Source organism: Scyliorhinus canicula, chromosome 9 (assembly GCF_902713615.1).
Source record: "Scyliorhinus canicula chromosome 9, sScyCan1.1, whole genome shotgun sequence".
In the NCBI taxonomy this organism is placed as follows: domain Eukaryota; kingdom Metazoa; phylum Chordata; class Chondrichthyes; order Carcharhiniformes; family Scyliorhinidae; genus Scyliorhinus; species Scyliorhinus canicula.
This window is the reverse complement of record NC_052154.1, coordinates 119257360-119284544: the sequence shown is the minus strand read 5'-3', so window position 1 is coordinate 119284544 and position 27185 is coordinate 119257360. Positions and strand designations below refer to the sequence as shown.

Below are 27185 nucleotides of genomic sequence, written 5' to 3'. Positions count from 1 at the left end.
TTCTGGAAATTTTCATGATTTACTAGAAAAGGTTTTCTTCTCCTTTTCCCCAAAGGGAAAAGTACTCTAATGCATCTTAATATTTGCACAATGCTGGTTAACGTAATGATCAATTTACCTTTTTGGGACACAGATCTATGATGAATCACTGGTGTTAAAAGACATCATTCAATAGTGACATTTGAAGCTGTCAAAACAGTAGCACATACCTGTCAGAATGTTCCCAAGTCCTCAGCAGACTTCCCCTTGTGGTGATGAACTCTCCAATGAGGCAAGTCTTTTTTTAGGGCTTTCAAAATCCACACTAGCACATGGAAATAGCTGGGGCGAGGAGGGGAAGAAGTTCCTATTTCCCATAGGGCTCACAGTGGTGACCTCAACCTCAGAAGGGGTGCATGCGGCTGTGACCCACGGCCTTCCAGCCCTGTGAAATAATTACAGAAAAATAATGCAGGGCACAGTAAATTCAAATATCCAGCAAAAATGAAATTTTGTGCATTCCCAAACCCATTCCCACGTCCATGAGGCAGCGAAATCCAGCCCATTGGACAAATATTCAGAGTTTGTTTGTTCTTTGCCGAGACTAGTGAACTTTTAATTAACCTTGGGAAGGCAAAGCAATTATTCATTGTAGTGTTAAAATGACACCAAGTTGATTATAGCTGCAGTGCACAGCAAGAAATTAATACAACAGAAAATCAGTGAAAAATAAAGTATTTTCAAGAGGAGCTCCCGTCGGTGGCCACTATTTGCAGGACTTTCGGTGGTTTCCCTGATTCTTCGCTCTCCCCCCCCCCCCCCCCCCCATTATTGTCGGCCTTCGTAAACCGGTGAGGAAATCCGCGCAGGCGTCATGCGGCTGGTGCTGAGGCGTCGAGCCCAGCGCACGCGGAGGTCAGAGCAGCGGGGGCGGAGTCAAACGGAAGTTGAGGCACCAGGCCCGAAGCCGGGGCGTGATGCCGGTGAGATGTCCGACATCGGGTGGCTCCCGCCTTGAATGTTGCAAGAAGTCTGAAATCCAGTCCCAGGGGAATTCTGGAGGAATACAAAAAAGAAGAGAAAGAAGTTCTAAAGAAACTTGGTGAAAATGTTTTAAACTTTTTTTGAAGGAAGACATTTTTTGTTTTTCTATAAAAAAAGGATTCAAGAAGGAAAGAAGGGTGGAAAAAAAAGGGAAAATAATAAGTCGTTAAAGGTTGCGAAAAGCAGGGTCAAGGAAGGGAGGAAAAGCGGGCTCGCCGTTGAATGAGAGGATCATTAAAAGTGCTGGCAAGATGGCGGATGCCGGACCTCATGATGGGCCCACACTGCTTACGGTGGAGAAGATGACTGAGGTGATGGCGGTGGAGCTAGAAAAGCAGTTTGCGAGTCAAATGGAGGGTTTGAGGAAGGAGATGGCGGTCGCATTGAAGTAATTGGTGGAAGAGGCAATCGCCCCGGTGAGGGTAGCTGTGGCAAAGACATCGGCTGAGGTGAAAGAGCAGGGTGAAAAGATGAAGGCAGCACAGCAACCAGTTCACCTCGATGGGGGACGAGCTGCGGAGAGTGGTAGAGGTCAACAGAGGACTCCGAGCAAAGTCCGAGGACTTGGAGAACCGCTCGAGGTGGCACAATCTGGGAATTGCGGGCTTGCCCGAAGGGACAGAGGGCCCAAGGCCAACAGGGTACTTCGCTAAGAAGTTGGCGGAGTTGATGGGGGAGGGTGAGAACCTCTGCCGGTACGAGCTGGACCGAGCTCACCGGTCATTAAGGCCGAAGCCCAAAGTGAATGAGCCGCCAAGGGCAGTAATTATCTGCTTCCATAAGTACTGCATGAAGGAGAAGGTGTTAAGCTGGTCGAAGCAGAAGCGCGAGGTGCAATGGGATATTGCTGGAGTTCAAATCTACCAGGACGTGACGGTAGAGTTGGCAAAAAGACGAGCGGCATTCGGGTACAAAAAGGGGGTGCGATTTGGTATGGTATACCCAGCGAAGCTCAGGGCATGATGCCGTATGATGCCAAAGACTTTTATTTTGAAACAACAGAGGCGGCTGAGGCGTTCGTGAGGGCAGAAGGCTTGGGACAGACGTGAGGAGCGGAGCTGGAAGAGAGACTGTGGACTGTGATTAGGGAGCTGGAAAATGTATAAATGCTATAACTTTCTTTTTACTGACTTGTATTGTAATTTACTTCTCTTCACATTGTTACAGAGTTCAAGTTATTGGTTGGGTTGATTGGCATTCTGTCCTGCGATGGCTATATCTTATTTTAGTAAATTGTATGGGTTGGATTGTTGTTTTTATTTTTTCTTTCTCTGGGACTGGGTGGGAGGGGACGGTATATCTTGGCGGGGGGAGCCACCCGCGCTAGCTAACTAAAGCCAGCTAGTGAATGGAGGTGAGGTGAGTGGAGGGCTGCGGACATTGAAGCCTGGTTAGCAGGTTTCGATGGGCCTACGAGGCGAGCGAGTTGGGGGGAGGGATTGATGCTGGGCGATGTTTTTTCAAGAGGAAATGCAGGGGGGTTTTGGGAGTGGGGGGAAGGGGTTTGATGTTAATAATGGATAGGGGCGGCTCAGGCTCATGGGGCAGGGCCCGGTGGTATGATGATGGTGGATAAGAAGGGTGGGGGGGGGGGGGGGGGGTGGTGAGAAACCCCCAGTTAGGATAGGGGGTTAGGAGGTCCGGTCAAGTGATCAAGGGTGCTTGCGTATCTTAAAAGTTTGAAAGCCGATGTAGCAATGCTACAGGAGACTCACTTGAGGGTGAAGGACCAGGAGAGACTTAAAAAGGGCTGGGTTAGTCAGGTGTTTCACTCTGGATTTGACGGAAGGGCTCGAGGGGTAGCGGTAATGGTCAGCAAAAGTGTACACTTCCAGATGGAGAAGGTGGTGGCAGATCAGGGGGGTAGATATGTGATTGTGACGGGGCACTGGAGGGGAGGTTAGTGGCGCTGTTATGTGTATACGGCCCCAATTGAGACAATGTGGGATTCGCAAAGCTGTTTAGGGCCATCCCTGATTTGGACACACACAAACTGATAGTGGGGGGGGGCCTGGAACTTGATGCAGGAGCCAAGATTGGACAGGTCACGGCCGTGCTCGCTAGTCCCATCGGGAGGGGGGGGAGGGGGGGGGGGGCGAAGGCGTTGGCTGGGCTAATGGTGGAAATGGGAGGGGTGGACCCTTGGAGGTTTCAGCAACCAAGGGAACGGGAGTACTCATTTTTCTCAGCAGTCCATAAGGTATACTCGCGGATCGACTTTTTTGTGGTGGGGAAGGCTTTGCTGGCTGGGGTTAAGGGGTTAATACTCGGCAATTCCAGTGTCAGATCATGCTCTGCATTGGGTGGATATGGTACTGGGGAAGGGGGTAGCGCAGAGGCCGGGGTGGAAATTAGATTTGGGACTTTTGGGGGACCAAGGATTCTGTGACAAAATTGAAAAGGTAATTGAGGAATATGTAGGTTTCAACTGTACGGGTGAGGTGTCGAAGGCAGTTGTCTGGGGGGATCAAAAGGCAGTGGTGAGGGGTGAGGTGATTTTGTTTAAGGCCAGGGTGGACAGAGAGGGCAGGTTGGAGCGGCAGAGGGTAATAGATGAGATGTTGGAGGTAGATAGGAGTTATGCAGAGATGGGGACCCAGCGAAGCTGGAAAAGAAGAAGGAACTACAGGCAAGCTTTGACTGACTATCTACCAGGAAGGAGGTGTGCCAACTGAGACGAGCAAGGGGCACAGTTTACGAACATGGAGATAAGGCACATTAGCAGGTCAGCTCCGGAGGGATTCTGGAGCTGGCTTCCACATTGCTGGAGGAGGTGCTGACGACAGGGGGACTGGAGAAGGGGGTAGTGTCAGCGGTTTACGGAGCTATTTTGGAAGAGGAGAAGGCACCACTGGAAGGGATTAAAGCAAATGTGGGCGGAAGAGTTGGGAGAGGTTATGGAGGAGGGATTCTGGTGTGAGGTGCACCGGAGAGTGAACGCCTCCACCAAATGCGCGAGGTTGGGGCTGGTACAGCTGAAGATGGTATACAGAAGATGGTATACAGAGCACACCTCTGAAGGCTAAGGATAAGCTGATTATTTGAATGAGTAGAAGATGTGTGTGAACGTTGCGGCGGCGGGGGAGGAGCGCTAATCACGTTTTTTTTTCCGGTCCTGTCCAAAGCTAGAGGATTACTGGAAGGAGGTTTTTAGGATAATTTCTAAAGTGGTGCACGTGAAACTGGACCCGGGCCCCTGGGAGGCCATATTCGGGGTGTCGGACCAGCCAAGGTTGGAAACGGGTACGGAGGCAGATGCTGTAGCCTTCGCCTCGTTGATCGCCCAAAGGCGGATCCTGATCGGTTGGAGAGCGACCTCTCTACCCTGCGCCCTGGCGTGACGGGGAGACCTATTGGAATTCTTGACTCTTGAGAAGGTTACGTTTGAACTGAGGGGAAGGATGGAGGGGTTCTACAATTCATGGGCATTATTCATTATGCACTTTCAAGAACTGGATAACATCGAACATTAGTTGGGACGTTGGGGGGAGAGAGACCTTGTGTGTTAATGCCGACAATGGGTGATTCCTAATTCTTTTTGTCATTTGTTTGTGTGAACATGTGGGCTAATGTTTGGGGTTTGGTGGGCGGATGAGATCGTTGTTATTGATATGGGGATTGACATATTTGTTACTCATTATTGTTTATTGTTGGTGGGTGTAAATTTGGGAGAAAATGTGAAAAAGGAGGAGAATAAAAAAATAGAACACACCACTGTATTTGTTGCCAGAACTTCGACAAACCTTTCCTAAGGGTGTATTTGAACTTATTTATCTTTGGTATTGAGGAAGAGGGTATTGGAATAAAATCAGTATAAGATATTGTGGGATATGTGGCACCCAAAAAATATGGGCATCAAACCTGCTGCAAGCATTGTTGCTGACCAATTCAGAATGTTGGTGATTTATAGCCGGAGGTCAAGGCCAGATATGAGGACAAGTCTCAACTTTTGTCATTGCATTCAATTGAAACTAGTTCATTCTGCTTCTTTATACTCGTAAACAGATTTTGATTGCCATGTTTTTGCTGATAGTATAATGCAATTTTTGATATTATTTAGAAGATGCTTTTGCGCTGGAAGGTATCTTCAAAAACCAACAAAGACTGTCTGTGAAAGGTCAATGTTCTCCAAGCTTCAGACTGTCCTCTGCATGCTTACATGCAAATTTACTACGGCTGGTCTGTTTACAAAACTACAGTAGCGTACAATGTACTACAAATGAAAGAAGGCTTTATTTAGTGAAGGCTACTCTACTTATTAGCCCATGAAGTTGGCGAAATCTTGAAGTTTCACTATTTGATTTTAACCGTAAAATTTAATTCTGCATTAACCTTCGCTCATTTTAATAAAGCTGTCACATGCCAAATAATTTTGTTCATATTATATCCATGTTAAATTCACAGGCATACTGTATATTGCGATGTTATAATAGGGGAGGTAGTGGCCGAGTGATATTATCACTGGACTAGTAATCCGGAGACCAGGGTAATGTTTTAGGGACCTGGGTTCAAATCCCACCAATGCAGATAAAGAATTCAATAAAAATCTGGAATTAAAAGTTTAATGATGACCATGAAACCATTGTCGTACAAATGCATTTCGTTCACAATTGCCCTTTAGGAAAGAAAATCTGCCACCCTTACCTGGTCTGGTCGACATGTGACTATAATGTAGGAAAATGTGAAATTATTCATTTTGGTAGGAAGGACAAAAGGAGCTGAATATTATTTTAATGGAGAAAGACTGTAGAAAACTGCAGCACCAAGGGATTTGGGATGTTGGCACAGTGGTTAACACTGCTGCCTCATGGAGCCGAGGTCCCAGGTTCGATCGCGGCCCTGGGTCACTGTCCGTGTGGAGTTTGCACATTCTCCCCATGTCTGAGTGGGTCTCACCCCCACAACCCAAAATATGTATAAATTTCCCCTTAATTGGGCAGCACGGTGGCACAGTGGGTTAGCCCTGCGACCTCACGGCGCCGAGGTCCCAGGTGCGATCCCGGCTCTGGGTCACGGTCCATGTGGAGTTTGCACATTCTTCCCGTGTTTGCATGGGTTTCACCCCACAACCCAAAAATGTGCAGTGTAGGTGGATTGGCCATGCTAAATTGCCCCTTAATTGGAAAAAATGAATTGGATACTCTAAAGTTGTTTTAAAAAAAGAGGGATTTGGGATACTCGTGCATAAATCACAAAAAGTTAGCATGCAAGTTTAGCAGATATTTGGGAAGGCAAATGGATTGTTGGCTTTATTTCAAAGAGAATGGAGTACAAAAATAGGAATGTCTGGTTAAAATTGAACAAGGTGCTGGTTTGACCATATCTTGAAAACTATGAACAGTTTTTATCTCCTTATCGAAGGAAAGACATACTGGCATTGGAGGTAGTCCAAAGAAGGCTCACTAGGTTGACCCTGGACATGGAGGGATTTGCTTATCAGAAGAGGTCGAGTAGATTGGGCCTATACTCATTGGAGTTTAGGACAATGAGAAGTGACCTTATTGAGGTTAGATGCTGAGAGGTTGTTTCCCCTTGTGGGAGATTCCAGGACAAGAGGGCATAATCTCAGAGTAAGTGGTCGCCCATTTAAGAAATGAGGAATTTCTTCTCTCAGAGGGTAGTGAGTCTGTGACATTCTTTACTACAGATAGGTACAGAGATTGGGCCGTTACGTATGTTCAAGACGGAGAGACAGATTTTTAATCAGTCAGGGAATCAAAGGATAAGGCGGCAAACTGGAGTTGAGGATTATCACATCAGGTCAGTCATGCTCATTGAATGGCTGAGCAGACTCATAGGCAGAATGGCTTACTTATGGTCGACATATGGTCGACATGCTCAACATCTTATGGTCATAAGGCAAAGGAAGCATTGGCAATATGAGGAAAAGCTTATTGCGCAGTGAGTGGTTAGAATTTGGAGTATACTGCCTGAGAGTGTGGTTGAGGCAGGTTCAATTGAGGCATTCAAAAAGGATTGCCATCTAAAAAGGAAGAATGAGCAGGGCCATGGGTAGAAGGCAAGGGAATGGCGCTATGTGAATTGCTCATTGGGAGAGCCGGTGAAGACAGGATGGGGTAAACACCTCTTTCCACACTAACAATCCTCTGATTCTAGGTGGCAGTCACCAATAATCTGTTCACCTATTCACAATTTGAGTTCCACCAGACCACCTGGATCCAGACCTCATTTCAACCTTGATCCAAACATGGGCAAGAGAGCTGCATTCCTGAGGTGAGGTGAGAGTGACTGCCTTTGACACCAATACAATATTTGACCGAGTGTAGCATTCAGGAGCTCTAATACAATTCAAGAGGTCAATTGAACTAAATGGGAACAAAGTCCCATAACGAGCACGTTTAGCCACATATTTTCCGGCAATCGTAGTGCTGAAAAAGCCCGCTATTTAACGCACCCCCGGTTAGATCGTGGGCCTCAGCAGGAACAAGCAGCCGAGGCCACACATAGCGCCGTTTTCAGCACCGAGGAGCTCCACTCGCCAAAACTCCTCAGTGTAATGAGAGATCGAGATGCATTTTTAAATAGCGTCCTGATCGCTGGACACTGGATAGAACACCCCCCCCCCCCCCAAACCCCCAACTCACTATGAGGGGGTTCCCAGGCCCCACTCCTCCAACACATGCGCATGGCAGCCCTGACGTGAATACTGCCCCACAAAAATGCAAGTGTGGTACCTTGGAAGTGCCAGCCTGGCACTCTGACAGTGTCCCTGCAAACTGGCAGTGCCACCTAGGCACATCTGCAGTGCCAGGCTGGCACCAAGAAGGCACTGCAAGGGGGTCAGGCTGACGCTTGCAGGGTGCAAGGCTGGGCCTTCCAGGGTGCCAGGCTGGGCCTTCTAGGGTGCCAGGCTGGCAGTGCCAGGGTATCTAGCTGGCAGCAGCAGTGCCAGGGTACCATTCTGCCCCGATGGCAAGCACCCGGGGGCCTCCAATCCACTGGGAGACCCCCAAAAGTACCAATCTGTTTGGTCCCCGTTTGTGGAGACCAGTATTGAATGGCGCTTGCCCAAGGTCTCTGAGGCGAAGGGGATTGAACCCAACGCCTCGGGTGCCTCGGGAAACTGCATTTTGTAAAAATTAATTTACCGAATGTGGGCGTCGCTGGTTAAACCAGCATTTAGTGCCCATCCCTAGTTGCCTTTCATAAGGTGGTGGTCTTGCCTTCTTAAACCACTGCCGTCCTTGGGGTGTAGGTACACCCACTGTGCTGTTAGGGAGGGAGTTCCAGGATGTTGCCCCAGCGACAGTGAAGGAATGGTGATATATTTCCAAGTCAGGGTGGTGAGTGACTTGGAGGGGAACCTCCAGGTGGTGGGATTCCCAGGTATCTGTTGCTCTTATCCTTCTAGATGGTAATGGTCATGGGTTTGGAAGGTGTGGTCGAAGGAACCTTGGTGAGTTGCTGCAGTGCATCTTGTAGATGGTACACATTGTTCATCGGTGGTGGAGGGTTTGAATGTTTGTGGAAGGAGAAGCAATCAAGCGGGCTGCTTTGTCCTGGATGGTGTCGGGCATCTTGTGTTGTTGAAGCTGTACTCATCCAGGGGCTGGTTTAGGACAGGGCTAAATAGCTGGCTTTTAAAGCAGACCAGGCAGGGCAGCAGCACGGTTCAATTCCCGTATCAGCCTCCCTGAACAGGCGCTGGAATGTGGCGGCTAGGGGCTTTTCACAGTAACTTCATTTGAAGCCTACTTGTGACAATAAGCGATTTTCATTTCATTTAATTTCCAGGCAAGTGGAGAGTATTCCATTACACTCCTGACTTGTGCATTGTAGATGGTGGACAGGCTTCGGGGGGTCAGGAGATGAGTTACTCGCCGTAGAATTTAGCCGTCGACCTGCCCTTGTAGCTGCAGTATTTTCTTTTATAAATTTAGAATGCCCAATTAATTTTTTTCCAATTAAGGGGCAATTTAGTGTGGCCAATCCACCTAACCTGCACATCTTTGGGTTGTGGGACCGAAACCCACTCAAACATGGGGAGAATGTGCAAACTCCACATGGTCAGTGACCCAGAGCCGGGATCAATCCTGGGACCTCGGCGCCGTGAAGCAGCTGTGCTAACCCTGGTAGCTACAGTATTAATGTGGCTAGTCCAGTTCAGTGTTTGATCAATGGTAACGCCAAGGATGTTTGTGGTGATTCAGCAATGGTAATGCCATTGAATGTCAAGGGCGATGGTTATATCCTCTCTTGTAGGAAATGATCGTTTGTAGTTTGGCACAAATGTAACTAGCCACTGTCAGCCCAAGCCTGGATATTGTCCAGGCCTTGCTGCATTTGGACATGGACTGCTTCATTATCAGAGGAGTCATGAATACCTGAACATTGTGCAGTCATCTGCAAACAGCCCCACTTCTGACCTGTTGATGGAAGGGTGGTCATTGATCAAGCAGCTGAAGATGGTTGGGCCTAGGACACTACTCTGAGGAACTGCTGCAGTGATGTCCTGGAGCTGAGATGATTGACCTCCAACCACCACATCCATTTTTCTTTGTGCCAAGTATGACTCCAGCCAGTGGAGAGTTTTCCCCCTGATTCCCATTAACTCCAGTTTAGCGAGGTTCCTTGATGCCATACCTGGATTCGGCCTGTCTGTCCATGGCTCCAGTACACAGTTAAAGGCCCCCCCCCCCCCCACCAAATGATCAGCCGGTGCGTATCGATGTCGGGGATTTTTGCCATGGCCTTCTAGATAAACTCCGTGTCATCCCAGTTGGGAGCATACACATTCACCAGGACTACCGGTGCCCCGTCTAGGACACCGCTGACCATGACGTACAGTCCCCCGGGTCCGTAACCGTCCTTGTCACTGTGAACATTGTCCTCATATTTAGCAAAATGGCTACCCCCTGATCCTCATCCCGTAGCAGGTATGGTAGATCTGTCCCACTCAGCCCTTCCTCAGTCGGTCCTTCTCCCTCAGCTGCGTCTTTTGAAGGAAGACTATGTCGGCTTTCATGTTTTTCAGGTGGGCGAAGACTCAGGGTCTTTTCATTGGGCTGTTAAGTCCCCCAATATTACAGGTGACTATCTTGATGGGGGGAGGGGGGGGTTTGTCATCACGCTCCTGTGGCATCAACTATACTTACCTGGTGGATGCACCCTTGCACTCCGGGGATTCCCTTTGTTAGGGGCCGTCCAAAATGTCCACGGTCACTGTTCTCCCCATGAGGTTGGGCCCCTGCACTCTGGGGTTTCCCTTCGTCCAGGGGCTCTCCAAAGTGGTTGCTTGCAGTGCCTTTGTGTTGCAGGTCGCCATGTGTGGTCTGTTGTAGCCAGTCTAATGCCTTCCATCTTTCGTCACCTATTTCTCCCTTACGGTGTTTCCCGCACCCTGTCTTCTTTCCCCGCATCACGTAGCTAAACCCCCCTTCCCCCTGTTTCTTCCCCTGATTAACCCTCCATGCCCATTATCTGCCCCCCCCCTGCCAGGCGCTCCCTGCGCCCACCCCACCCCCCTCTTGCAGGGAATGCCCTGCAGCCTCCCTCTCCTGTATGATTCCTGGTGCTAGCTACCTCGCGTGTGTGGTGGTTCCCCCTCCCGGGGCTTGTTACACATTCTCCCATTGCCCGATCTCTGGGCTCCCTGCCTGCCATTCCCCTCACCTTCTCCTGTACTTTGCTATACTGGCTCATACTTTCCGCCCCCGTCCCCAGAACGAGGCAGTGTTCTCCCGCGTAAAGCAGTCGCTGTACCAATGTCTAGTGTTGGCTCTACAGATTGTAAAAGGGAGAGAGCTTTTTTTATTAAAACATTGCGTTTAAGAGTCTCATTCTGCGGGCTCTTCATCGCTGCCCCTGCTGCCCCTTCTTCAGTCCGTTCTCTGCGATGATCGTGGCAGCATCCACAGGGGCCGTGAAAAAGTGTTCCCTGCCTTTATTTGTGACCCAGAGTTTGGCTGGGTACAGCATTCCGAATCTTACGCCGTTTCTGTACAGCGAGGCCTTCGCTTTGTTAAACTCAGTCTGACGCTTGGCCAGGTCAGCTCCAATGTCCTGGTAATTCCGGATCTTGTGACCTACACAGCTGCAGTTTTTGGACTGCCTGGCCCAACGCAGGATTTGCTCCCGGTCCTGGTACCGGTGCACTTTTGCAATTATTGTCCTCGGCTGTACCCCGAGGGTACTTTTGGCCGGTGTTCACTGTTGATTTCTGGTGGGTTGGGGAAGCTGTCCCTTCCCACCAGGCTACCAAGCATTTGGGCCATATATCCTTTGGATTCCTACCTTTGATCCCCTCCTGTCTGCCCACGATTCGTAGGTTCTCCTAATTCTGAACCCTTCCTCTCAGGTTGCCTTGAGTTGCTTCCAGCCTTGCCTCCTCCTTTTCCAGGGCGATGATCCGGTCACTCTGGTCCATTGCTGCCCTTTCCAGATCTTTAATCATTGCCTCCTGGGCCTGCAGTTGCTTTACGGCTTTGTTCAGGGCCATCTGCATATTCGCCAGAACATCGGCCACCACATCCTTCACCGCAGCTTATATGTCCGATTTTGTTTCGTTTCAGTGTTCCTTCAACTCTCTTGAGAAGAACATCCTCCATCCATCTCTTGAAGAGATGCTTTACTTCAGTTCGCACTTTCTCCAATTTCCATGGGTTGTTTCAGGGACCAGCGGATTCAAGGAATTTGTTGTCATGGATTTAACTGCACAAGTCACACTGCCTGGTGTTTATTCAAAGATAGCCCAGTTCCTCTCTCAAACCTGTTGTTCAAAAACCCAATCTGAACCAACCTTATACTGTATGTATTAAACCAAGCATGGAACAGAGGTCTGAACCGCAATTTTTTCACCTTTTTAAAAACTTGCTCATAGCTTTTTTCCGACAAACTCAGTTGTTTATCCCAGGAAGATGAGGGTGATGTTGATGTGGATTAAAAGGGGAAGACAAAAGGTGCATAAAATTGTGACCCTGCAGGAAAGGAATAGCAAAGGGAAAACTTTAAAATCAGGTGGAGCAGCTTATACAAGATGAAAATAGTGACAATTAGAAGAATATGTAGCAGAAAAAGTGAAGAACAAAGCTTTCTTTAAATGTTTCAAGGGCAAGATTAGGCTACAACGGGATATGGGACTATTTTCAAATAGTCTGAGGACAGGAAGGTGGTAGATTTAATTTTTGACCATTTCTATCATCAAAAGGCCAGAAGATAGTAGAGTTCAGAAAGTGGCCAGAAAATCTTGAATAATGAAATTGAAGGCACAATCAATTATATGGCACCTTTCAATTAAAGGTGGTGCAACTTGTCCCGTTCTTCAATGGGGCCTCTCATACCGCACTGTTCTCAGTTTTGATCGATACATATCAAGAAAGATGAGATTGTTGTATATTTTATATCTCAGTTCTATGAAGAAATGGCAGTAGTATCCATGTGTATAATGTGCTTTATTCACAGTGTTTTAAAATTTCCAATACATGTTTCCAGCTGCAGTTTTTAGCTCTGTCTTTAGGTTTGTTTAATTTTTCTGAATCCCAACACAGACGTAACCAATCAAGCATCAATAGCAAACAGATTAACATAATCAAAAAGAGAACAAAAAGCCATTGAACACCACAAGCACTTTATTCTCTGGTGAGGAGGAGGGGGGAAGTGTTGGAGGGTTTGATAGAGGGCGCTAACTTGTTTATGGGTATGGAAATGCAGGTGCCATCTTTTAGTGAGAGGGTGTAGAGTTGTCTGACTGCAAGTAGGGGGTAGAACAGAAAATAATTATTTGTTAAAATTAATATTTCCAATTCTGAATCGCTAGGAGAAGGTCAAGCAGATATAGGGCCATGAGTTTTCTTGAAAGAGTAGGATTGACACTGATGCCAAAGCATCAGTATGTGACTGCATTGGACAGTAAACAAGGAGGATTTCTTTATTTGTGATGAATGTTTCCCTATTTTATTATTTTAGCATACCTTTCCCATGACCATTCTCTTTCAGAGGGCAACAGGGCAGATAAGATCTATGTTCTTATACTCCCTTCAATGTGGTGTACAGTAGCAGCATCTCTTTTGTTGCTGTAAAGTTTTAGTATAATCATGGTAACTCAGCACCAGGCGACCCATTCATTGCCATTACAATGTTATACCCTTCTCGAGACACTGAGTCTTCATACGCATTGCCCTCTTTACCACACCTCATTCAAGTAGCAATACTCGATGTTTGAGACCTTCCAAGCTGACACTGCACAGTGCCTTAACCAACTGAGCATTTGGGGGAACCCATTTTGCAATTGGTAATGCCAAATGTAACTGGTTGATACATATGAGACATAGTTTTATGATGAAAAACCATGGGGTGGGATTTTCCAATCCTTCCCACCAGCGGGATCTTCCAGCCCTGCCAAAGGCAAGCCCCCGCGATGGGTTCACTGGTGGCGCGATGGATGAGCCATGCAAAATGCCATAGACCTCAGTGGGTTCCCAGCCACCTGCACCTCTGGAAAACATGGAAGGGAGGCGGAAAGTCCCACCCATGAAGTGAATACCAGAAGCTTCCTGATATGAACTGCCAATGAGGGTGGCATGGTGGCCCAGTGGTTAGCACTTCTGCCTACAGCACCGAGGACCCGGGTCCGATCCATCCCTGGGTCACTGTCCGTGTGGAGTTTGCACATTCTCCCCGTGTTTGCGTGGGTTTCGCTCCCACAACCCAAAGATGTGCAGGGTAGGTGGATTGGCCATGCTGAATTGCCCCTTAATTGGAAAAAAAATAATTGGGTACCGTACTCTAAATTTATTTTTTAAAAATGAACTGCCAATGGGGCAGAAATCCGTGCCAGTGGTGTACATGCATATAAATGGTATGTAGTTTGGTTTGAAATTGACATTTACTATTTTCAAAATAGTGAATGGAGTTTCGCAAATTGGAATTTGATTCTCCTAAATATACAATGTCAGCTATGAAATGGAGCATTGTGACTCCATCTAAAAGGCTTGCGCATTATATGTGACAAGAACAGATTTGATTAGCAAAATTAATGGCTAACATTAAATTCCTTTTCCTGCTATTTTAATCGGGAATGGTGCCGTTGCACTTCAGAATACCTCATGATGTCACTCACCTGATGCAAAATTCTGCAACCCCTGTCTTAACTTGCATCAAGTCCCATTTGCCTATTACCCCTGTGCTTGTGGTCCTCAATTGCCTCTCATTTGAGAAACACCTGTATTTTTAAATTCTGAACTTGTTATTCCACCCCTCCCTATCTCTGTACCCTCTCCAACCCTCGACTCCTCCAAGATGTTAGCAATTCTCCACTTCTGGCCCATCATGCATCCTTGATTTTAATTGTCCTATCGTTGGTGGGCATGTCTTCAGCTGCCTAGGCTCTAAGCTCTGGAATTCCTTCCCTAAATCTCTCTTCCCCTCTGTTTCTCTTTTCATCTTTAAGATGCTTTTTAAAACCTACCTCTTCGATCATGCATCTGCCCTAATATGTGGCTTGGTGTCAAATTTTGTTTGACAAAACTTCTGTGATGTGCCTCAGGATGTTTTACTATAATGAAAGCAATATTTATTATCCAAGTTTCTGGAATAGAATTTAACCACAAACATCTGATTTGGAGGAGAGATTGCTACCAAGTCCATCAAGACATATACATGAGAGAGGTGAAAACCTGGTACAATTGATCCCGATCCATTCTTCCTCCTGTGATACCCCAGGTACTCGGGTTAGGAACATAAAGATTGGCCCCATCGTGGCTGCATTTGCAGCATATCTGGAATGTGAAAATTGGTGTGCAATATGTATCCAGTGTGAATAATGCCTCGGTGTGAGTATGGTAAGCAGACATGTGCTGGTATGGGTCGATAAAGAAATTACCAATCAGCATAAAATTCAACAGCAGAAGAATCTGCACCTGTAATGTTTAAGCATTCCCATGCCTCATAGCTGAGTCTAGTGAAATATGAGATACAAATCAGGGAAGATGCAGTCAGACCTGTGGGCACAGGCTGAATGTTACTTTTCATGGCTTATTCTGACTGAAATCCAAGCTCCACCATTGATGACAATGGAGCTCCTGCTCAGAATGGAGGTTGGGGGGGGGGGACAAATGCAGCTCTGAAATGTTGGTGTTAAACTGCGACTCCATTTGTTCAGTTGCTGATAGGTTGTTTTCTTTTGTGGGAGAGACTAGGACAAGAGGGCATAATCTCTGAGTAAGGCATCGCCTATTTATGACAGAAATGAGGAGGAATTTCTTCTCTCCGAAAGTAGTGAATCGGGGGAATTCTTCACCACAAAGGGCTGGGTCATTAGGTATATTCAAGGCAGAGAAAGACAGATTTTTAATCAATAAAAGAATCTAGGGTTAAGGGGTAAGGCAGGAAAGTGGAGTTGAAGATTATCATTTCAGATCAGTCAGGATCTCATTGAATGGTGGAGCAGACTTAATGGGCCGAATGGCCTACTTCTGCTTCTATGTCTCACGGTCTTATGGTCAGGTGGATGTGAATGATATGCATAGTTAGCAAGGCTCCTTCTCACAAAGTCACTTATTTAGGGAATCCACTATGTGAAGAAAAGGGGGAACTGTTTCCGAGTGTTCCGGTCAATATTTATCTCTCAATCAAAATCATACAAAGTCAGATTATCTGGTCATCATTATGTTTGTGTGTGGGGAACCTGGCTGCACACAAGAAATTGGACACCTATTTCTCCATTCCTACAATTCATGACTACAATTCAAATGTACTTCATTGGCCATTTACCACTTTGCAACATCCGAAGATGCATTTGCCAAGTGGGTCGAGAAGAATTAAAGGTTCATGTTAAAGGTTCATTTCCTGGCTTACTCTTCCAGCCAAACTCTCATTTAAAAATCCTGGAACTTGGACTATAATCACGAGCTGGATAGTAATCTTTCAGGCAAATATGAAAGATTATATTGAAGAAGAAAGGGGAGTTTGCTTCAGTGCCCAAGGCAAGATTTACCCCTCAACCGACATCAGTAAAAACAGAGGGTGCGATTTACTTGCCTCATCGCACCGGACTTGGTGACATGGCGAGGCCATTGAATCTCACGTGAAGCCTCTTGCACAATTCGCAATGCCTGAGTCGTCTCCTGAGATTCAACTGGCCATACAGCTCATTTAAATATGTCTGCGCCGGAATTTGTTTTAACCATTTTAAAATGGTTCCCAATCACTAGATCCCCCAACCACGGCTTCCAGACTAGCCCAATGCCCCAACTCACAAATTAGGGGTTTTTCGAGCCACCTACACCCCACCTCGTAAGGGCAGGGCACTCCGGGCATGATGCCATCTGGGGACCTTGGCACTTCCAGCCTGGCACCCTGGCAGTGCCCCTACCAGTGTTGCAGTGCCACTCGCTGGCACTGCACAACCACCCAAGTGCCAGTACGCCCGGCCCACGTTTGTGGAAACCAGTCCTAAATGGTGTCATCATATACATCCAGGTATATGATGGTGTGCAGACAGGCAGTGATTGACACACAGGACGACCAGTGAGCATTAAGAACACAACAGCCATTCACCAGACAGGACACGACCACTATAAAGCCAGAGGACACTAGTTTTTCCTCTCTCTCGGGATCCAGCCTCTGAGGCAGTCAGAGCTCGTGAGCAGCAACTAGAACAAACACCATGTGGTAGTCAGACAGTCTGGTCAGGTTAGCCTCAGGTCTCCAGTCAAGTCAGCATAGTGTCAATCCACAGTCAAGCATGTATTATAGTTAGTTGTTCAATAAAATCGACTTGCATTTCTTCAAGTGTTGGACGCCTGTCTCACTCACTACTGCGTCAAACGCAGTCCTCGTAGACCCAGCATACCCAATGAATCAAACAGCACCCGCTCTGGGTCTCCGAGACGAGGCCAATGAATCCCGGGCACTGACCTCAATGGGCAGGATCCAGATCACGATGTTTTGTGAGATCTAACAAGACCATGCAAGGCGCGTCGAGGCAGAAAATCTTGCGAGAGGCCCTGCGTTGGGCCCAGCAAGGCCAATGTATCATGCCCTAGGTATGGCTGACTATAGCGGGGTGGATCTTACCCAAAAACCCAGCAGAAACACCCGCCAAATTCACCCAAAATTACACTTAGAAATGTATTGGTTGAATTCTGCCCAGAATGTCTGGTCATTATCACATTGCTGTGTTCAGGATCTTCCTCTGTGCAAATTAACATCTGGGTTTCCTATATTATAAAATTAACTAAAATGACTGTAAAGCACTCTATGATGTCCTGATGAAATTCACCATAATAAAGACTTTGTTTTTCCCCAGTTGTCTCCTTTGCCTTCCTCTTCTGTCAGTGATGGTTTCATGTTGGAGTACATAGTACAGAGTAGTGGAGGGTATCAGTCACCCTCAGGTCTTTTGCCCAACCAGCTATTCTTCATCATTCACTTTGACAGAGTGTTAACCGCCAATTCACCAACAAGGGCATGGCAACCTCATCCAGCCTTACGCTCACCTCATGCCCACATGGGCACACTTCCAGCAGGATGTACTGGATAGCAATAAGGAGTGCAAAGCCCTGGACAGTTTTCCCTTTCCGATCCAAGGTTCATGAAAGTCCAATTGTAGTATTCCATAAATGACAACTGGAACCAAGACTGCCAATAGGGACAAAATAGTCATGTTTATGGAGCTTGACCTACATGATGAGTTCAATTTTTCAAATCTGCATTGCCAGTGGTAAGTCACACCCAATCACATTCTATATTGGGAAATTGTGGGCACACTTCCCATTGATTTTAATAGCCTGAAAACTGCAGGTAGCTCTTCCGTCCCCATTCAATTGCACAGCTAGCAAGATTCCCTATCGGAAAGTCACTTATTGAAGCAACAATCCCTCATGTGTCCAGTAAAGTTAGGAATCCCGTTTTCACACAATTCCCATCACAGCATCGACATAAAATATCAACATTAAACTGTTGACAGTTTATACATGACAGCCTGTTATTCAAAAGAAAGCAGCAGGATAAGGATTTGCACCTGGACCCAGGCCCCAGTTTAGCTGGTAATTAAAGTAGCTTGCGAGCATTGGCCTGCAACAGAGGCAGAATGCTAATCCCTCTGGTACACCTGGCCAAACAATGCATTGCAAAATTGCCTGCCTATTCACTCTCTTGTTTGCATAAAACCTACTTCCTATAGGCAAAATAAATTACCTGGGCAGGTTAGAGGGGGCAAAAGACTGGGCCTGGGGAAGCGGGAGGGGGGTGGCGCGGAAGTGTTGATATTTATAGTTTTTAGATATACTGGGAAGATCAACAGAAAAATGTTTGACCCTATTAAAAATGAAAGAAAAAACACTTTTGAGTCAATCCATTATAATTTTATTTTGCTGCTTAATGTGCGGCAGCACCTTTTCTTTATGTAGCGCTTTAACATAGTGAAGCATACCAGGGTGCTTCACAGGAGTGTTGGCAAACAGAATTTGACACTGAGGAGATATTGGGATAGGGGACCAAAAGCTTGGCAATGAAGTAGGTTTTAAAGAGAGTCTTAATGGTGATGGGGAGATAGAGAGCTTTAGCAAGGATAAGTGCAGAACCTAAGGCCCAGGCAGCTGACGGCAAAGCACACATTACATTGCTTTGGCTAAACGGCTGTTATTTACTCATATCCCACTCTGGTGCCTCTCTCTGTTAGTTGTTACGTGCTGCTCACAGTTCATTGGCACATTGTCTCGGTCTAATGTCTTCAAATGCTTGTCGTCCTGTAGAGTCTGCATCTGAGTAAACATGTGGCAGCTGCCTTTTTAGTTTGATTTCCTTTCCTTAGAGTTTCTGTGCCTTGTCCTGTACCTGAACAGTATAATCTGAAGAATCTGTCTCTGGCTATATTTAACTCTCCACATATAATGCAGAGGCAGCTGCTGAGAGACTTCCTTTCATGGGGACATTCTTATCTGAGTTTCGCACTCCCTGTAGATTGGTATCGCTCTGGAACATTACTTACTTCTTCCTCCAGTACCATGGCAATTGTGCTGCATCACAACATGAGATCCACTTAAGAAGCCACTAATGAAAGGACTTACATTTATTTGGTATCTTTCATATCTAGAGGAACATTAAAAAGTGCTTCACAGCCATTTATGTTTTATTTTAAGTGTATCGTTGCAAGGTAGGTAAACACAACAGCCATGCCCCATAATTGACAATGTCAATGTATTAATGATCCAGATATTTTTTTGGGTGGCGTTGTTTGAAAGCTAAGTATTAAAAAGACAGTGGGAGAATTACTCTTTTTCAAAATCTGCCGCTCTCTCTCAACAAATGGAGATTTGGCAGACATGGATCTTTTATCCAATGGCTACTTGCAGTAGGCTGGGCTCGGATCATGAACTAGAATTACTCCTGCTCTATCCCTGATCAGAGGCTTCAGCGCAAAATCCCAGCCTGGCACTCCAGTGCAGTGCTGAGGGAGTGCTGCACTGTTAGAGGTGCTGCCCATCAGATGAGCCATAAAATCAATGTCCATGTCTACCCTCTCAGGTAGACCCAGACCCTACAATATTATTTTGAAGAAGGGAAGGGGAGTTCCTCTCTGATTTCAAAGTAGTATGTAGCCCTCAGCATTGTTGTCTGTGGGGGTTGACTGTGTGCAAATTGGCTGCTGTGTTTCCTACATAATGACAATGACTACACATCAGAAGTACTTCAATTGTTTTTTTAAAAGAGTGCTGTGATGTCCTAGGCTGTGGAAGGCACTGCGTAAATGCAAGCCTTTAAAAGGCAGGACCCCCCACCCTTCACTGTGGTGGATTTTCCGGTGGCTACCGTTGCAATCTCCCGGTCCCACTGATGTCTGTGACATTTTGAATGGCTCGCCCTCCTGCTGCTGCGGGGAGGTGAGGGGGGTGGTCGCTTTTGGTGGGACCGGAAGATTCCCGCCCTTTGTCCCTCAGTTCCTGGAATAAATATGCAAACACTGAGTGATGCCACACAATTCCAAACATGTTCCTTCTGTTTCTACAACTTTTGTCCTAATTTGTACTAAATGATTGTGTTTCCTTTCTCAACCAGGTTGTAGATATGGACCAGAAGTTGAATAACATCACAGATATGCTGCAGCACCTGGTTGCCAACCAGCAAGGACAATCTCACCTACAGGCTGTGCCTCAGGCAGAGGGAACCATTATACAAGCTATTGCATCAACTCACAGCTCCTTACCAAGCTATGAGCAGCTGACTGTACACAGGAAAGACCAAGACAACGTGGCCTGATCTCTGATCCTCTACTTTTTAAAATTTAGAAGCCTTCAAGAGATTGCAAGAGACCTGTTGGATATTATAAGATAGGCCTCACGGTTGTGCACCTAACTGGCACAAACCTCAGGGGGGTGGGTGGGTTGGGGGGGGGGGGGGGGGGTGGGCTGACAATTTACTGAAGAAGTGTATGAAACTTGAAAGCAACCACCATTAGACTGTCTATGTTTTCTCACCAAAGCGTCCATTCCGGTTTGCCGATATCACCAGTTTCGCAGAGAGAGTTCTTCATACCACCCTGCCGAGGTTCAGAAATCTCCTGCCACATTTCAAACTCTTCCCTGGTCGTTCGTTTAGGCAAAAATGAAGACTATGCTTGGACAGCCTGTAAGATAAGGGGAAAAGACTATAATAGCACACAATGTTATGGAAAATTGTAATCTTTTGTAGAATAGATGTGTTTTAAATTGCAAAAAAATCAATGTGTTGTATGATCCGAGGAAAGAAGAATGAAGCTCAGTGTCAGTGTAATGCGTGCACTCTTCTCCCACATTCTCAGTGGCAGCCTAAGATGTATATTATTGTCAAAACGTACCATCCCTTTTGGGTGTCCATTCTATGTGCAGGTATACAACCATAAAGAGTGACGCGCAGGCAAGATCAAAGTGGACTAAATTGCCCAGGCACGATGGGTTGGTGTCTGCCAACTTCTTCTTGAAACCTTTTATCCCAGTTCATTCCAAGTAAGCTGGATTGGTGTTTCCTTCAGGACCGAACTGTGGGCATTTTCTGAAAAGCTGAAGTCCTCCATACTTGGATTCACTCAGATTGTTATACTCAGTTTCCCTTCCTCATTTTATTTTTGAATGTCTTCAGGCGGTGAGTGGACTGATTTAGGTTCAGCCACACTTCTCCTTTTAGCTGGGACAGTGGTTATGTTCATGACTGGAGGCACCTCCCAGTCACTTGGCAACTGATAAGTGTGTCATGAGCATGAGGCTACCAGGGCCTGTCTGAGTTCCTCAATTCGCTTTCCAGTGTTTCTCAGGGTTGGCAGTCCAACATGTTGTAGCAAATAATATTTGTCTTCCTTCCACGAATGAAGCACAGCTTTGTAGTGTGTTTAAATGATGACTTTTTCATGATTTAAAGGAAAATCACTGAGGAAATTTTGACTTAGTGCAATGGCGTTTAACATCAAGAGTATCACTTTTTACATCTCCCCCCACCCCCTCTCCACCCCACAATTCTTACTGCCCCCTCCATGGAATGTAATTCCGAGTTATGCAAACCAAGTCTATTCGCTATTACTTGTTTTACACTATTGCAAAACCCCACCCTGCTTCTCCAAATGCACCCCCCTCCCGCTTTTACTCTGGCTAATACTTGCAGTCTTAATCTGGCTGCAGTGTAGCTATTGTTTGGACTCTGGTGGAATAAGCAACAAAGATATGAAGAAACTCTCAGAAGCTTCAAACCTCAGGGATGCTTTTCATTTTTGTCACTCAGTCAACAAAGAGGCAGATCATTTGCCCACCCTCTCTGCCAGCTTACAATCTAAGTAGGGCAGGTGAGAAAGTCCTAAAAGGAACCCATTAGCGATTCCCTTTTTACCAGTGCATTCAGAGATAGGTTCCATTATGTGGCAGGTCAAATTGAAATCACAGGGCGGCACAGTGGTTAGCACACCTGCCTCATGGTGCGAGAGCCCCAGGTTCGATCCCGGCTCTGGGTCACTGTCTGTGGGGAGTTTGCACATTCTCCCCGCGTTTGCGTGGGTTTTGCCCCCACAACCCAAAGATATGCAGGGTAGGTGGATTGGCCACGATAAATTGCCCCTTAGTTGGAAAAAATGAAATAAAAAAAAAAGAAATTAAAATCCCATTCCTCGGGTGCCGGATATCCAAATTTGAGATTTGTGATCCGAGTCAGCCAAATGGATCCTACAAGATCCAAAATTCATGAGTTTATTTGCCAGCTGCCAATTTAGTGTGTGATGCCTAGCACAAGGACTTAACTTTTGTGGGGCAGCAACCAATCAGACGAAAAGTCCAGTCAGGGAGCATGCCAGGTAAAATTCAACTGCTGGGCGAGATGTAAAGCAGGTGGTAGTAGAGGTCACCTGTTATAACCTGTCACTCAATACAAAGAGAAAATGCTGCAAATACTCAGCAGGTCTGACATCATCGGTGGAGCGATAAGCAGAGTCTCTCCTTCAGCAGAAATCAAAAAGCCTTGTCCCATTGAATCAGTGGGGAGGAAGAATGAACAGAATGGGTAGTGATCTGCTCCTGCCCATTTTGTGCCCTCTCCCCCATTGCAGTTGAACTTCATCTCAATGGTGTACAGATGGTATGGTACTGAGTCAGACTATGCAGGAAGATCTAGAGTTTTATGTCCAGTCTACACTGGCCTTAACCAGAAGACAGCAATTAGGGGGTAAGGAAGTTTGTTTCAGAGCCCCGGAGCTAGGAAGGGGGTGGTGGAAAATCAATAAAACCTGCTGATTGTTTGCTACTGGCCTCCGCTGAGTAGCCCGCACGTGTGAAGAAGGCTCAGTGAAGAAGGCTCAGTAAAATCAGAAGTAAACTGCATTGGTCACTTCCATGCTGAAATGGCTTGTTGAAACTTATTGCAAAATGTGCTTCCGGGCTCCATGGTATAACACTTGAAGAATGCTTTGGAATTTACTTTGGGAGTCACCTCTCTGGTGTCTTTTTACCCTGGCACTTCTGTAGTGTTGTCAACCCTCCAAGATTGGTCTGGGGTCTCCAGGAATTTAGACAAGCCCTGTGCAATCCAGGAGAAAAAACAGGGCATTAAAAACAATTTATTTTTTCTTCTCTTTAAGCTACACTAAGTCCCAGATGACTATCTAAAAGCAAATGGGCTGCTTTCCCTTTTAAGGGGGAGAGTTGAATGATGGTGATTTAACCTGAGCTTCACCACACCTCAGGTGAGGGACAAGGTTGAGAATAACCTCAGCCGGTACGGAAATTGAACCCGTGCTGCTGGCCTTGCTCTGCATCACAAACCAGCTATCCAGCGTAGTAAGCTAAACCGGCCCCTTTTCTTTACCAGAATTAAAACTATCAAAAATAGGGGTGGTGGTGGGTGGCGGGGGTGGGGGGAGAGAGAGAGGGAAGACAGTTAAGGCTATTTGGCTGAAAGTCGAGCATCATCCAATTGGGTAGTGAGTCTTTTTGCCTTCCAATTGGCTGAGGAAAGCAGTGCGCCACAAAGATGGATGTGTTGACCGACTAATGGCTGAGCGTGGGGGCAAGTCATGTGATCAAACCGGTTTACATTTATTCGCAGTTGGCAACCCCACACTTCTGGCAGAAGTCAGGCATATTGTAATCTAATCAAAATGTCAGAAAGTTAGATCCAAATCGTAACATCCCGTCATCCAACGCACTTTCCATCATGAGCACCTTTATGACTTTAGACTCTGGAGACTGTGTTCCTGATGACTGTCAATTCTATGAGCAACAGGTGAGGAGCTGAAGATTTTAAGCCTGAGGTGATTTAACAAAAATGAAAATTGGGGAATAATCTGCTTTTGGCTGTTCCAAGCCATAGAGACCATTCACTAACAGGTTCCACATGGAGACAAGAGAGCCGGACAAAATTATTCCAAGTGGCCTGACCCCCAGTGCCAACCCCCCCCAACCCAATCTCATATAATGGGAAATCAAGCATCACTCTCCACACTCATTCACATTTGAAACTAGAACCCAGCACAGTTTAACACACTCAGAGGTGATGTGTGTTGATGTGGGAGGTCATGGTGAAGTAGTTGGTACAGTGAGATTGGACAAAGTCCAGTGGACTGATAAGTGTATACTTCTTGCTTCTCAAGACATAGTTAGTGTCTAACTTCCATTGGGAGCCACAAATTTGTTTTCCAACCTTATTTCCTGGCGTCCCTTTTTCTTTTCCTGGTGGGACCCTGCACGTAGCCACTTTATTACCTTGTTTGTACTACACTTGCCAGATGCATATGTTTATACTCCTTGGTTTTGTTTAGTAATTGATTACCCTAACTGAAGGTTTTAATTCTGGTGTAACCATTGATATTGGGGGGGGGGGGGGTGGGGGGGTTTGGGGGGAAGGGGGGGGGGGGGGGGGTGGTGAGGCAGTGGCCCATTACGCCCAACCCCTTGATAGCAGCAATAAATGGTTAAGGACATAATCAAATCACAGAATGAAAAATATTCAAACGCGTTAGTAGTCCTTGGAGACAAATACAGGGCAGACTTAAATGGACCCTTTGTGGTGCCAATTCATGCTTACTATCATTTTAAGGGATGGGAAATGACATATGAAGATGAAGACACTGTGTCAAATATTAATATTGTTGAAAGGACCGACCATCAGGGGACTGATGATATTGTGAAACTTTAGGGAAATTCAGTGAAGTCCATTACATCTCAAACTTATAAGCAATGCCATGACGATTGCACAAAGCACTATACTTAATCGTTTTCTGGAGTCACTTGATGCCTGCCGGGGTACAGATACTGTGTAAGAAGATCTGTTTGCAGTTGACTCATCGGAAAACTAACATGTCAATCAACAAAATGAATGAAGAATTCTTTTATGTATATGTAAAGATATAGATTATATATAGTAGATTTTCTACTGATATTTACAAACGGGGTTTCTTATCATTTTTATAAATTTTCCTTCTCCGATGAATTGATTCAGTTAAAAACATTGTTGTAATAATGTAGAATGGGTTGATAGATCACATTGCTCTCTCAGCTTTTTCTCCTCCATTCTTTATCCTTTATGTCTTTCCACTCATTACCTTTCTCCTTCACCTTTCGCCTTCACATTCCTTCTATCTTTTCTTCTCTAATCAGCTTCCTTCTCCTTTCTTCCTCATTTTTCTTTTTTGTCCATTATTTCCTTCCCCTCTATATCACTCCCTTCTTTCTTTCACTCTTTCTGGATCTTTCACCTGCTCCCCATCCTTCTCCCTCCTTTTGTTTCTCCTTCCTGTCTCGTTCCACTCTCTTTCTCTTTCCCTCTCTCACACTTCATCTCTTCCGTTTCCTTCGCAATTCTCACATTTCCTGTTTTTCTCTTCCTTGCCTCTCTCACTGCCTTTCTGTCTTGAAGTGAGGTATGGATACATTGATTTTGTTTTAGACATTTTTCATTTTGCTTTCTTCATTTCAATCCAGTTCGAATGGGCTGCTCAAATATTCAAATGTAACTATGAAACAAATCAGCTGGGACTCACGCTGTGATTTATAACATAAATTTTATAATGATACCTTTTTTAACTCAGATGTTATGTGTAAATTTGAAGACAACAGTTTGGTATCATGCCTCAATAAAACCAAAAATCTCAGATATGTGCAGCCTGGTTTTAAATTATATTTTTCTCAACACATCAAGTAAAATTACTCAGTTGGATATGTCACAAGCCATTATTTAGCTGTTTGCACTCGTACATTCCTTCAATGTTACACTAATTTTCTGATTATAGTTAATTATTTTTATATCTAATTTGCAAAATACTATTGATCACAGTCATACTCCGATTAAAGCTTGCTTGCTTTAGAAAAGATAAAGGTCCCATTTAATTGTTTGATTCCAGTTGATTAAGCGTTCTCCTGTGCCCATCTCTGTCTTTCTGCCATTGAGGTCAATGTGAAGAAAATTGGACAGAGTATAAAATAGACACCCATGCAGAACTCCCAACAAGTGGATTGGGCTGGAATTTCTCCAGTGTCGCAGTACACAAAGTGTATCGCTCGACATCACAGCAGAGACAAAATTTAACTCTGTTGAAGCACAGACACAGTTACTCAGTCTTACATTACAAATTACTCAGTGCGACAGTGCAAACACTTCAGGGATACTTTTCTCAGGTGAGGAGAGGTAGGTTTGGGTACAGGCGGGGAGTTAAATTTAGAAATGAAGTCAGGTCAAAATACTGACATCATCCAACACACTATTAGGTTTCACCAAGGCAGGATTGATGACAACCAGGGAATCTCTTTGGACCTGTTGGATAAGATATCACGATAGCTAAAAAGCCAAGTAAGAACTATTTTAATCCCCAATTCTATATTTCCCAGCCAGCACAACTGCTTCCCAACCTGTCAGCAATTCACCAGTGTCCTTGAGGTGAGTATACATCGGAAAGAGCTTCTTCAGTGAAACTGACAAACTGGGAAGGCTTTCAGTGAAATTGAAGAGATCTAGTCATGGCTAGTAAGAGGCTGTTGTTCAAAGCACTTATTCTCTCAAAGTGTTACCATCGGTTGACAGGTGATTTCCAACTTGTAAGGCACTTAACAGTTCGATATTTTATTCACCTTCAGCTGTCCTTCTCTGCTGCCAGCCTCTACCTTCTGAAGATGTGCCTTGCATCTCTAATAAGGAGCAAGAGCAGAAGCCAGTGGCACAGTAGTTAGCACTGCTGCCTCATAGTGCCAGGGACCTGGGTTCAATTCCAGCCTTCCAGACAACGATTGTCTGTGTGGAGCTTGCACATTTGCCCATGTCTGCGTGGGTTTCCTCCGGATGCTCCGGTTTCCTCTCACGGTCCAAAGATGTGTAGTTGGATGGATTGGCCAGGCAAAATTGGCCCTCAGTGACCAAAGATTAGATTAGGTGCGGTTACAGGGTTAGGGTGGGAGAGTGGGCCTAGATCGGGTGCTTTTTCAGAGGGTCTGTGCAGACTCAATGAGCCAAATGGCCTCCTTCTGCAGTGTAGGAATTCTATTCTAAGCTTCAGTACTACCGACAGCTGTAGTTACCTTCTCCTCAGCCACACGCACCTCTCCAAGACAGAGGAAATGGATCCAGCTGGAAGGAGACGAGAGCCTCAACAAAGAGTCTTCGGGCAGATGAGCATGCCCCACGACATGTCAGGATATCAATGCCTCAAGAGACTGGGGCTTTCATGGTGGATCATACAAACAAATTAGGAGCAGGTGTAG

At 45.9% G+C, this 27185-nt stretch overlaps 1 protein-coding gene across 1 annotated transcript in view; it reads left to right on the top strand.

Annotated features, from left to right (window-relative positions):
- Nucleotides 1-20346, top strand: part of LOC119971636 (potassium voltage-gated channel subfamily KQT member 1) — an 865896-nt gene extending 845550 nt beyond the window's left edge. The window contains exon 17 of the mRNA XM_038807461.1: nucleotides 20041-20346. Within this exon, the coding sequence (XP_038663389.1) occupies nucleotides 20041-20241 (201 nt within the window). The 3' untranslated portion in view covers nucleotides 20242-20346. The remainder of the gene's footprint in view (nucleotides 1-20040) is intronic.
- The last annotated feature ends 6839 nt before the right edge of the window (nucleotides 20347-27185 follow it).